Here is a 13,434-nt window from a genome sequence, read left to right as displayed (position 1 = left end):
AATCAAGAAGTAGTCCAATAATATTAGTAAAGAAAGGATTAATTCACAAAAAGGCTTCGTTTTCGAATTTTGTTTATCTCAAAGATTAATATGAATAACATAAACACACGAGAAGAGGTTTTATATACTTAGTATATTTATCCTTGACGCTGCCTAGCTTGGAAAATAAGTGTGTTCAGCGATGAAATTAATTATAACCAAGATATTTGTTGAGTTTAAAAAAGGAAACGAAAAAGAAAAAAGAGAGTTTGAAATGCTTACAATTTCTAGTAGAGACTTCTAACTTTAAAATTAAAACTTGTTATTGTTTAAAAGGATATTGATTATTGAAACTTGTTATCATGGGCTGATGACTGGTGCTATCCTCGCTATGTACAGCGTTTTTTGCGAGTGAAACCTTCAACTAGATTTCGAAAGGAGCATATAACCTTCGCATATAACGAAAGTAGCACCAGTGATCTACCCCACGAAGTTTGCATATTATTACAGTAGAATTTCGATCAGTTAAATATCAAGGAAAATGTTAAATAATTTGAGTTTTAAACATACGGAGGGTGGTTAAGTTGAAGAGTGTTTAATGGTTCATGTTTTTATTTCTTGAAGTTTATTTAAGTCCCTTGTTTATTTGTCATACACACAAGGACTAGGTTAAATTATAAATCAAAATATAGATTTAAGTTATTAAAGTCATTCATTTAAGTCATAAAGGCTTTGTATGTTAGGTACTGAGGGGAAGGGCACAAAAATATTAATTAATTAATTTAGAGTTGTATAGAGGCTAAGTAGCCGAGCAGACTAAGACGTAATCGACTTTAACCGTTTGTTTACTTAGACTTTCGTTGCCGGTTCGAATCCAGGCAGCGACTCCAGCCATATGTAATTTAAATAAATAAAGATTAAAAAAATAATGATGTGGGTGGCCTTTTTTATAAACGTATATGTCAGAGAAACGGAAGTTAAACTCCATTATTATTATATACATTTTTACGTTATCGAGGTTTAACTATTCGAAATTATACTGTATTTATACAGATAGTACCATCCCCAAATATTCCTTTTTTAATTTAATGTTTTTGTTAGTAAATGTTTATTTTATTTGTCACACTGTATACTTAAAAACTACATAAAATTTTTGGGTAAATTTATGAATTAATAATAATTTAATATTATTATACATAGATTTGGTAGGTACAAGTAAGTATATATCGTGATTTTAGTAAATTTAGTGTCATGTCATTTAACTTTTATCCATTCATGTAACACACAATTAGTATTATTACAATTTTGTTGTATTTTATTTTATAAAAGAAGGTAATCTAATGCCTTATATATCATAAAATATACAACAAATCACAAAAACAACAAACACTCTATTCTGTTTGAAGATGCTGATAGTACGAAATTGGTTCATTACTATTTTGTCTAGATTTCTGGTATTATATTTTAGAATATTTTGTCCAAACAGTAACTTATATATAATAAAACCTTTGAAATAATTATTGTATTCGAACTGATATATGTAAGATATATAAACAGAGGTCAACGAGTTTTCTATGAAAGATTTACTGAGATCAATTTCGGGCACTGGGAAAATATTTTTCGTTAAAATTTCGTAAATATTAGTTTGATAGAACAAATTATGAAATTAGTTTGACTGATTTTACTACAATTTAACTGAAATTAAAAAATTTCCAAATTTTTAATATTAACAGCAAAATTTTCAAATTTAAATTTTTCTGCTCGCCACCTAAAGCCAATAGTTTTTGGAATCTTAAAGTTATTACACAACGATTGTCGTAAATCAAAATCGATATTATCATTCATTTACGATTGTCTTTCATTTATTTTATTTGTACTTTAATATAGGTGCTATAAATATATAACTCGGGAAAGTCTCACTGTCTGTATATATTAGTTCTACGAACCTCTAATATTTAATACTGCTCAGTCACTTTATATGTGCATCAGACATTGTATACAAAATATGAAAAAAAAAGATATAGTCAGTCATGGGAACTGTTGAAAGAAATGAAAAATGAATAACTGTAATTTTTTTAATTAATTATAGTATGAATACTTAAAATTTCATAATTTCTGAATTGATTAACGTGTGCATACAAAACTATTATAAATAATTTAAAACGATGCCATCTATGAACAGTAATAAAAAGAAACCAAAGATCAGAATCACTTAGTTAATAGTTTGTTATACAGTTTTAGTTTGCTAGGTTACGGTGCTATCTGTAGTTATTTCATAGCATGTTGATGACGCGAAACCATAAGATTTTATCACCCTTCTTACATTTGATCTAACACGGCTTTGCAAGTTTTCACTTCAAAGAATCACAATACGGCCTAAGACAATTCGAACATAAACTATTTTCAAACTTTACCATTAATATAGACGTACATATTATACGTACATAATATAAACATAGAACTCAAGGTATTACCAACCTATTCGTGATCTTATAAAATTAAATATTATGTAATAATAGTAATTTACTCAATAAATACATTTATAAATTATTATTTGTTAGGTAAAAGTTTTATTATTATTATATAGTGAGAAATTGACAAAAAATTCATTTTTAAATGAACTTTTTTTATTTTTTTTATATTTACGAACCAAGTTTTTTAATATTTTTTATTTATTTTTAAATTCAATAGAAATGTTTTTAGAATACGTATATTTGATTTGTATAGAAAAAAAATTTATTTTCAATTAAGAATTGTAATATTTCGTGTAAAATATAATTATTATTTTTTGAAACTATATTTTTTCTAATTTCTTTACAATAATTTTAGGTTAAAGTGAATATTATTTGTAATATCACCTTGTTTAATAAATTAGATGATAATTTTTTCCTCAGGTTATCTTGTTTGATATTTTTCAAGACTGTAACTCAGAATATATTTAATTTTATTAGGCTTAACACCAAGAAATTACAAGGATGTCGTTTATTATTTTATAATCCTTCAAAGTATTACATTGTATTTCTCAGCTAAGCAAGTCACTCAAGCATGGGTAACTTATATGATAGAGCAATTCGGCAAATCAATAGAAGTAACAGATTTCGGTCTTTAATTCTAGCAACCATTGTTTGCTTTTTACGACTAACGAGCCAGATATGTCGTGGCAAAGATAGGAACAAAGTAACCGATTATGCTCCTCAAAGGTTTCTGAAACTTTCTTTCATAAATCATCAAAATGTCGGTTATAGTTGTATAATTTTCCAAATTATAACTCTCGCGTTATTGTAAGTAGTCTTTGTTCAAAGCTACATCATTTAAAGGATTTCAAAGACACGCCGAGAATTGAGAGGTTATTATTAATTTGGATTTTTGAATGAAATTAGGATAATCTCAAAAACTGTATGATGAATAAAGAGTTGTCTCAAATTTCGTGCTTCAACCTCATTAAACCAGCTCTGAGCTCGGTTATGTATATACATTCGAGACAAAACCTTGTTAATAATTATTTTTCGTCCCATGAATGAATGGTCAAACTATAACAGTATTTTCCTACAATTTTTTGCCAAAAACCAATAGCTCAGAAGCTACGGATACCAAAAAACTTTAAAAATCGTCGAAAATATAGCAAACAATATTCTGAATAAATGACCTTGTGCCTTCGTGAATTTTATTAAATTTAATGAATCAACAAATTTTTCGACTAATTTCATTTATAATCAATTATTTTATTTGTAGCAAAAATGTAATTACCCAAAGTTTGTTCCTTTTTATAGACTCATTTTTGTCTTCTGTATTCGAAAATATCTCGCATTGAGAGGGGAGTATTTTTAAACCAGGCAAAGCCAACTAGAACTTTAACCATAGAGATAATGCCAGGGATAATAGCTGTCTTCGTCTCTCTTATATGCCTACAATTTTTGTGTCTTTCTACATCTCTCACTGCATCAAGAATTCAATTAATACGTTAATACTATGTTTATACAGCTCTGTGGCATTATCTCTATGAAATTTCTATGGTATTATCTCTATGAACTGTTGTGCTTTGAGAAAAAGTATGGTAGGTATTTTAAAATTAAAATTAGGTACTTAAAGAATGCTGCCTTAAGTTTGAATATTAAGTTTCTCACGCAAATTATGTAGGACACTCTATATAATTCACGTGAGAGAAATAAAAATTTATGACCATGTTTACGAGTGACTGGACATAGTGTTTTATCAACCAATGGAGTAGGTAAGTTATATATTTTAACGCTAACGATTATTAATAAAAATATACACAACACACAAATTAACTTTTTTTTTTTAATGTAATAATTTGTCGACCAACCACAATAGAGGAAATAAATTTTGTATGAAAACTATATTGTTGTATCCAATAATATTCAATACAACAATAACAAATTTTTCGATAACAATCTATAACAATAATATTTTGTGATATAATATTAATATATTATTTATAAATATTATAAATACAGAGTGATCACTAGGCTTTCGAATCGACCAAAACGGTTCACATTGCTTCTCTTCAAATATATGTAATTACATCGAACTTTGCTTTCCTTTTAGTAATTTCAAGTAACAGGGAAGTAAAAAAATTATTTCTTCATTAGCAATAGTTATGGCGGACAAGTCAATGCAGCATGGGAGTCAGTCACAATACTTCTCGTGGATAGTCCTATTCAATAATATAATATTATTTATGCTTACATAGATGCTATAGTATCTGTCTCTATACCATACCAGCATTTTAGTAAGCGCCATGCATTTCTTAACGTGTACGAAGTAAAATACTTGTTTTATTGTGTAAAGAATTAAATACTATAGGTACTTTAACTCTTTAGTTTATGAATTAAATGTAATATAAATTTAAAAAAGACATACTTCTGATTTAGTAGTCAACCCAATATGTGGGTACCTACATCAGGCATGGGCGAGTTATTTTAAGTCGAAGTCACCATTGTTATAACTTTATTGTGTGTCTTTTTATCCAAGCCCGCATTGCTCATAGAGGAGGAAGCGAGACGGGCATACAACTCTTCTACCTATCTCAGTTTCTATTATAGTAATGATTAGAAAAAAAAATTTAGTCTCTCTGTCTTACTCGTATTTTTGATTGTCACTGGTTAGGTAGTCACTGTCTTACTCGTATTTTAGATACATAAGTCTGAGGGACTTCTCTAAGCCACGTTTGTCCATGCATGAGGTACATTACCCACAATGTATAATTGATCTAGATATTTAATATGATATAATTGATCAGGATATTTCAATGGAAAACATAAACTTTGGACAAAAAATACAATTAACAGATTGTAGAAAGGTTTTAGCATATTCTCAAAACTGATGTGCAAACTAAATCGATTAAAAAAGTTTTAGTGTCCTAGGTAACCTACATGTCAGATTTTGAGGTCTGTTGTACTTTTTGTGGTTTTACCTCAAAACCAGCAAACAAATCATAACGTGCGGTAAGGAATATAGTTCCAAAAGGTGTAGTTTGTTTTTTAAATAGCACCCTGTAAGCTCAACCATTATTTTATTTTGTTATATTTATGAATTTATGAACATAGAAAGCAGATTTTTATCAATTATTTTTTATAATACAGCCGTTCTATTATGTATGTATGTGTGTATGTATGAACGTGCTATCAAAATATAAAATCATAAAATTAGGTAATGACAAATAAAATATACAAATATAACAAAAAAAAATCATAATAATAATAATAATAATAATAACAATATAATCGTTTACAACAATAATAATTAGTATAATGGGAAATATGTTTACATAATGTTATTAACTTTATGTTTCCTTCATATATGATTTCACTTCTGTCCCCTCTCAACCATACCAATCAAATGAGGCGATGGTGAGATTTTGGTGTAATTCCCTTAACTTAGTAGAAAAAGTAAAATTAACTTTTCATTTCAAAGAGTAATTAATGAATTAATGAAATTGATGGATTCATTTCAAGTTTTAATTGATGGTTTATAAAAAGTCATAAAATGTCCTAAAGTAATAGTTAAATTGATCAATTTTTAAAACAACTGGAATCTATTATATACTCATTGATGCGTGTTTCAAACCACTGTTTTCGAATGGTCAAAGTAGGGGAGACGACTTAGCTTTTTCGGCGTCCAAGGCTGGAAGTTAAAAACGGGCTCTCTTTTTTAAAAAAACAACAAAAATTTAAATTGATTTTCTTAATTTATGTACTATGTTACTTCGTCATTTAACTTCGATGAAATTACAAAAAGAACGATAAAAGCAATGAGTTAATCAAGATAATTGTGATATTGTGCATACCTCCTGGCCGAAGAATGATATCAGGAGGACAAAGAACTTGTCCCAAATATAAGAAGAACATTCTCTGCTTATTATACTGAAACTATTATCACAAAAAACTGTGCCGTCGGGATCAATCTAAAAAAATTCATAACGCAGGAGCTGCGTTAGCTAAGCAAATCCCTCCGAGATGAAAAAAAAAATTTCGAATACTGCACTTACAATTTTTCAAAAAATTTTATTTCGAAAACTAAACGCTGAAAGACATAATCAGAAAGAGTAATTTTTTGTCTGAAACTTATTTTTTTTTTGAAAATATTCAAAATTTTGTACTTTACGCATTCCCACACCTTGTTTGTATGTCGATTTATCTCATGAACGAACTTGACCTTTCAAATTCCAAAAACCTTCTTAATAGCAAATTTTATTCAAATCGATCGTAAATTGCGACCCCTACAGACTGATAAAAACATACATATCTATATACAGAAAAGAAAATTAAAGAAAGGTTTAAGAGAGAGTTGGTAATGTGCAGTCCATTCTTATAGCTTTACTAACATTAAGTTTTGCATAAATGTTGTAACAGGATGAATGCACTTAATTTTTCATTCATTTCCATGATAAGCTCCTTAAATACTGCTTAAGTTTTTGGCAAAAATCAACTACATTAGAGATTATTTTTGTATTAGATCGGCTCCATTTATAGTCTGATCTATTCAACATGGAATACGTTCATAAATCAACTGAGAATGTTTTGAAAACCAACTAGACGTTTTACCATCTTTTTTTCAAAGACACTATATTATGATTTCTGAGACAACTGTCCCGATTCTCCCCCCCCACTAAGTTTAGGACTGATTAACCAACGTCAATATAAGTTTTATTTAGCTGAGCACATCAATGGTTCTTCTGATTGGAACTGATGATTTGATCTCAAATATTTGAGAGTCACATTTTTCGTTGTGCTAAAAATACCTTTATTTATTTCATGTTCACACAGTTCTTACAGTGGTAACAATACACCTACAGTGTTATAATTTAGTCCATAAACTAAACCTATTGTTATGGTTGGCTCTTGAGTAAATAAATAAAACTGTAACAATTCATATATTTAACAAGAACCAAACCCCGTGTAATTTAGTTATTGTATTTTTTAAAAGTCTTTTATTTTAATACAATTTATCATTTTGTATTAAAGACAAGAATAATGTAGGTATTGAATTTATGAACACAATTGTAATTTTAATTTATGAACTCATCCCTGCTTTTATCTCCATATTAAAATTAGATTAATAATCCTGGCGTCAGAAACTAAAACACACATTTGATTGTGTAAATAAAAATTGATTTTTTGTATATTTATATATATTGTGGGCCACCCAAAATTTTGATAATAAAAAGATCCAAAAATCGATAGTAAACAATGAATTCTCAATAAAAATTGTCCCTTTGTCCATATTTTTTGAGTTCTTTACAAAGGAAAATGTGGATTTTCTATTAAATAAATGACATTGAATCCGTAAATGACATTAAATCCGTACATTTTATGGAAAAGGATCGAATCAGTCAAAATAAAGGTCATAAGATCCTAAACGGATTTATTGGCGCTGAAAGCATTAATTATCGAACTTTGTATCATTCCACGTAGAGCTTTATTCGCCGAATACGGAACTCGAAGCATTCATATTTCAATGGCATAAAGAAAATTATTTGGTAAAAAATTAAAGTACGTAAAGAGTCCAACGAAAGATCCACCCAAGGTAAACGTCTTTAACAAACATTGAAAAATTTCACACGGAAATCAACGCTAGAATTGAAAATGAAGCTAAAGCAACTTCCAATTTATCCACTTTAGTTGAATTAGTTAAAAATACTTTTGAAGTTTCAATGATTTAGAACGTATAATTGTTAAAAAACAACTATTTTTAAATTTTTTTTAAATTTAAATAGCTCAAAATTGATGAGGAAATTTTTTCAATAATTAATTGACATATGTTTCTATTCCTATTGGAAATAAAAGAGACTGAAATATCATCCTTTAATTCTAAGTAGGATTTGATACTATGTAATATTATATCCATGTACGGTTATTCTGGGATATCTTTTGTACAGCGAGCTTTTTGGTGTAAATACATATTTACTGGAAGTTCTATATGTAATTGTATATTTACAGAAGTTCCATGAGGATCTCACACCAGATTTCTTTAAAACAAACAATAATAATCATTTAGGAAAAATTATACGATAATTATTTTGTTACATATTTTATTATTATTTAATAGCCCTTTTTTTTTAAGTAAATGAATGCTGTGTAAGATATTTAATTTGAATCTGTTTTTTGTTTTGTATTTCACTTAATGTGTTTTTAATTTATTAATTTATTTTAATAGAATATTGTTTCTATTATTTTATTCTTTTGTTATGTCATTTTACTTATTGCTTTTGTTTTTCATTTATTTGTATATTTATATTTATATAAATTTCTTTTTTATTTATTGTTTTAATTTATCAGTATTTTTTCAATGTATTCTTTTTTTTCGTTTTCGTAATTAGACATTTGTCGGTAATGATTTTTTTTACACTTAATTTAATTTTTTTTTTTACTTTCTCGATGTTAAATTTTCTGTATATGTGCACATACTACGAAAAAAAGCTATAAGTTTGACTATCTGTTATCGTATCTTGGTAAGCTTGGTAGGTTTAATAAACGACGAACTTTGCTCACATTAACTTGTACTTTGTTTAGAATATTACAAAAAAATGACAAATTTTGTACATGTAATACAGAAACGAAAAGTTTAATACCCGAAAATGTGTGTCTATTCAATTAAAAAATTTGCTTCGATGTTATTTTTTGTAAGTAAAATACAAATTCGATTCTTGTATAGCATGTTGGCATTTCAAGTGTGTTTCCATAATAATTATTAAAACTTAACTGATATTATTATTTTGATTGAGTTATTAATAATTTTAATTAAAATAAGAGTGCAAATTAGTTATATGCATGTAACACATTAAACATAATTTACAAATATTGAAGTAACGCCCCCTACTTTTTTTCTTATTATAAAGGTTCCGTTCGGGTAGCTCAAATTTAATTTCAGAGTTAAATAATTAAATAATATTTTTTTCTTAAGTTTCAAACGTATCGATCGAATGAATATTATTTCTATTACTTGAGAATGAATACCCAAATCATTTATAATTCCTTTTATTATATGTCTTAATTAGTTACCTACTACAAAAGAGCACAAATTTGGTGCATGGGATTGGTACTTTTTCTGACGTTACAAAAAACGTAGTTTTTTAAAAACCTAAACTTTCTTCTTTTTAAGAGACGTTTACAAAGAATTGCGTTAAATAAAATTTATGGAACAACTAAGTTACACTTGCTAAAATTGTTTTTTTTTTTTTTTTTTCATTAGGCAAGTATATTTTATATCAAATTAAAAATATTAGTTTTCCAAATTTTTTTAAAATTAATTATTGTTCAAATGTTATTTTTATTGAACTTTTATGTTAAAAAAGCATAGTATTTTTTGAAACAACACCAAATACTTACAATCTTATTATAAAAGTGTTTTCGAATTTTATGTATTCTAATGCCATCTGTTAAAAGTTTCTTCAACAATTTCTTAGTGTTGAACTTGTTTGCTTTAACCAAACAATACATTTTTTGTTTCGAAAGCATTGTATTTTCAAGTAAAATATAAACTAATTTAAAAAAAGTAACGATTTCTCAAGTTTATACGAGTTATTCATTTTAAAAATATGAAAGGCAGAAAATTCGTATTTTTATTAATTTGTTTTTTCTTTTGTTAAAAATATTTGAAAGTTTTCCGATATTGATGTATGACTTTTTAAAGCAGGCATACCCCAATAAAATATTTAATCTTATCTTGGGAACGTATGTATGTTTGGTATTCGACAACTTTATTTTCGAAACTAGTAAATAACAATTTTGAACCCAAATGCCTTTTCTTGTTTTTTTTTTGTTAAAATATTACCAGCAACTATCTACTTATACTTCAAAGAAATTTCAAAAACGGTTCATCAGTTTAGGGGTTACGAGAGTTGCTACAAACGAATCAATCGAATGATTGTAATTACCACTAGGTTTAATATTTTCAGGGTGTCCCAGTAGAACAGTTTCAGTCCCAGTATAGAAAAGTTCTTAACAAAATTATTGATCTAAGAGAAAATTTAAAGTAAGTACAATGCAATTTTTATGTTATGCCACAATAAATATCCTGATCAAACCAAACGTAATGTACTCACATATTGATTTCACAACAAAATCAGAAGGATGTTTTTCCAAACTAATACCATAATTATTTCATACAGAAAAAACTAACAGTTTCTATAAAATTAAATTATTTAATGAATCAAACAAGTATTTGACGTCTAAATTAATACTGTAAGTTTTCAGAAAAATATCTTGTAGGTAAATAAAAAAAATAATCGCTACATTTATAATGTACCCATGTACGAAAGGAATATATTTCCTACCGGGTGTCCCACGACATCTCTTGATCTTAAGTAAACACTCGGTATTTGTAATAAAACCATTAGGTGATACATAGGTATATCTACCTATACATGTAAATAGGTATAGCTAGTATATACACATAGCTACGATACATTGACATCAATTTATCAAACGATATATTTCGAATACTCAAATATGATTTAACGCCTATATGTATGGGGCTCCATCAGCCAATGTATTCGTCTGTGTTAAATGGAAAATCAATAGACAAACACTACATAACCAAAAAAAAAAAGAGTACAAAATAAACATGTGAGTTTATTAAATTGTATTTTTATAACAATAAACACTTAGTGTCTACAATTTAATGGAAATTTACAGGCTGTATTTTTTTTTTCTCGAATAAATTTATCACATTAATACAATTTTATTATTAATTTCGATTGTATTTAATTGACAATGTTACATTATGTGTAATTCTGATGACAACAAAACGAATTTAGGAGAGAACTGAATGTTATTAACATGTGAGTAATTTGGTGAAAATCGCTTATAAATGATATTTAAGTTATGTCTCAAAAATAAATCGTATAGATTAAACAGTTTTAAATACAATGTAAAACCTAGTACAAAAACCCGTTCTTTCGACATTTGTTGTCAAAAAATTACCCACTCTTATGAGCACCCCACCCTGTTTGATGTTCAATTTTACATTTTCATAATATTCTTTTTTATCTGTCTGATATCGTAAAGAAATTGGAAAGCAAACTAAAACGACACAATTTTTTTGTCATGATTGAGATGATGGGAAATGCTGTTAGTTGTTATAAAATTTGAAGGAAAATTTTAACAAGAGTTTTTTCCACATACATGTTAAACAACCTTTTTTTTCCAGAGGAATCTCTTAATAACTGATAAATTTTCCACACATTTAAAATAATATTAAACGATTAATTGGAAATTAAACTAAGTAAGTAATGTTATTACAATATGTTTATTAATTCCTGTGAGAGACACTCAAAATTATCAAGTTTCTTGAGACATTAATCTTTTTATTTATCGTGCATAGATAATATATATTTTGCGCTAATAAGTAATAAATATCAATTTTCCGCTTCTATAATTTATATTTTTCACGACGCCTCCACCATAATCTTTCATAACAGTAGCTCAATTATAAGAAATCAAAATATGGATACAGGATACTACATTTGATTACAGGAAAAATAAATAGATATGCAAACAGATAGAAAACAAAGAAAGCCACAAGAAAAATTATAAACTTTTAAATGTTAAAAATAATCCGCCAAATTTTATCTGAGTATGTGTGGTATTCAAAATCGCTCCAATCATTTAAGAACCATAAATCTTGAGTGGTTTATGAATGTAAAATATATATCAAATTTTCATGATATATTTAATGAATCAAGGATCAAAAATTGCTAAAATCTATTTAAATAAACAATACGCTTTTGATACAACCTGCACTAAAAAGTAGTAAATAGTTTTTATATGTAAAATAAAAGAAAAAGAGTTTAAAGCGTGGAGTGCTAGATTATAGTTATTGTAAATATTTAATTGGCAGATATTGGTAAAAGTAAAGTCATTATAAAATATCTTGAAAAGCACCCTAATTATTTTTTTCTTAATCTCTCCATTTTTCACGTACAGAAATTATTTTTTACTTTTTAGTTCAGCTTGTTTCAAAAGCGTGTTTTTTAGTATTTTGTACTATAATTTATTAATAATATGAAATGTTATCTGCGCTTCCACCAAAATTATTTGAATTATTTATATTATAAAAATGTTAATCCTAGAGATCCTGATCAGAATAATCAGATAAACCTATCAAATTATTGTATTTTCATCGGTACTTGATAAGTGTGTGAAGTTTTAAAGTGGGTGAAAATCACGTTCAAAGATTCCGTTACATAAAGACATACCAAGCTAATAAAAGCGTATTCAAAATAGCATGTATAAACTTACCTAACGGTGTAATTGTATCAGGACTATTAACAGTCAACGGTGGCGTAATTGGTCCAATTAAATTACGTTCAGAACGACATCGAATAGATGCGACACCACCACGAGACGATAAACGATGATGTTGCTGTTGTAAATCCGTAGCTGTATTCCCCGTTATTGTTGATGTCGATGTGGTTATTGTTGTTGTAGCCACATTACCACCACGATTTTCATCACGATTATGCCGTGACATAATCGCTGCAATTGAAAAATCCGTCGCACACGGTCGCATTGTTAAATTTTCATCCATAGACGATGAAGATTCAATACTTTCGTCAGGTTCTAACAACATCGGCACGAAAATCTCTTTTCAAAATCCAAAAATATCACTTAAAACATAATAACTTAAACACTTCAAAAAAAAATAGTCAAATGTCACTGTATCACGAGAGAAAAGTTTTCACTTCAATAAAAAAAAAAAATGTTTTCACATCAAAAATAAAAATTTCACTACCCACAAACGTCTCAACAAGTCATAAATAATTCGAGTAGCCGAGTATAGTAAGTGTGTGTTGTCATATATCGAATTCTGGTTAGTTAGTTATGTGGTGTATGTGGAGTAGTCGAGTCTCGTTGATTCATCGTATCATCCACTAAAGTTACTTTTACACTTCATTCAAGGTATACGAAGTTTTTTTTGTTGTTGTAAATTGAT

The 13,434-nt window shown here is 27.5% G+C and overlaps 1 protein-coding gene across 1 annotated transcript in view; it reads right to left on the bottom strand.

Annotated features, from left to right (window-relative positions):
* The window catches only part of LOC123305037 (T-box transcription factor TBX20-like), a 70,508-nt gene extending 57,431 nt beyond the window's left edge, over positions 1-13,077 (bottom strand). Inside the window, exon 1 of the mRNA XM_044886640.1 lies at positions 12,741-13,077. Coding sequence (XP_044742575.1) covers positions 12,741-13,071 — 331 coding nt within the window. The 5' untranslated portion in view covers positions 13,072-13,077. The remainder of the gene's footprint in view (positions 1-12,740) is intronic.
* Positions 13,078-13,434: the final 357 nt, after the last annotated feature.

The sequence above is a fragment of the Chrysoperla carnea genome, chromosome 1, assembly GCF_905475395.1.
Source record: "Chrysoperla carnea chromosome 1, inChrCarn1.1, whole genome shotgun sequence".
Taxonomy (NCBI): Eukaryota; Metazoa; Arthropoda; class Insecta; order Neuroptera; family Chrysopidae; genus Chrysoperla; species Chrysoperla carnea.
The sequence above is the reverse complement of the archived record's forward strand: the minus strand, read 5'-3'. Positions and strand labels throughout refer to the sequence as shown.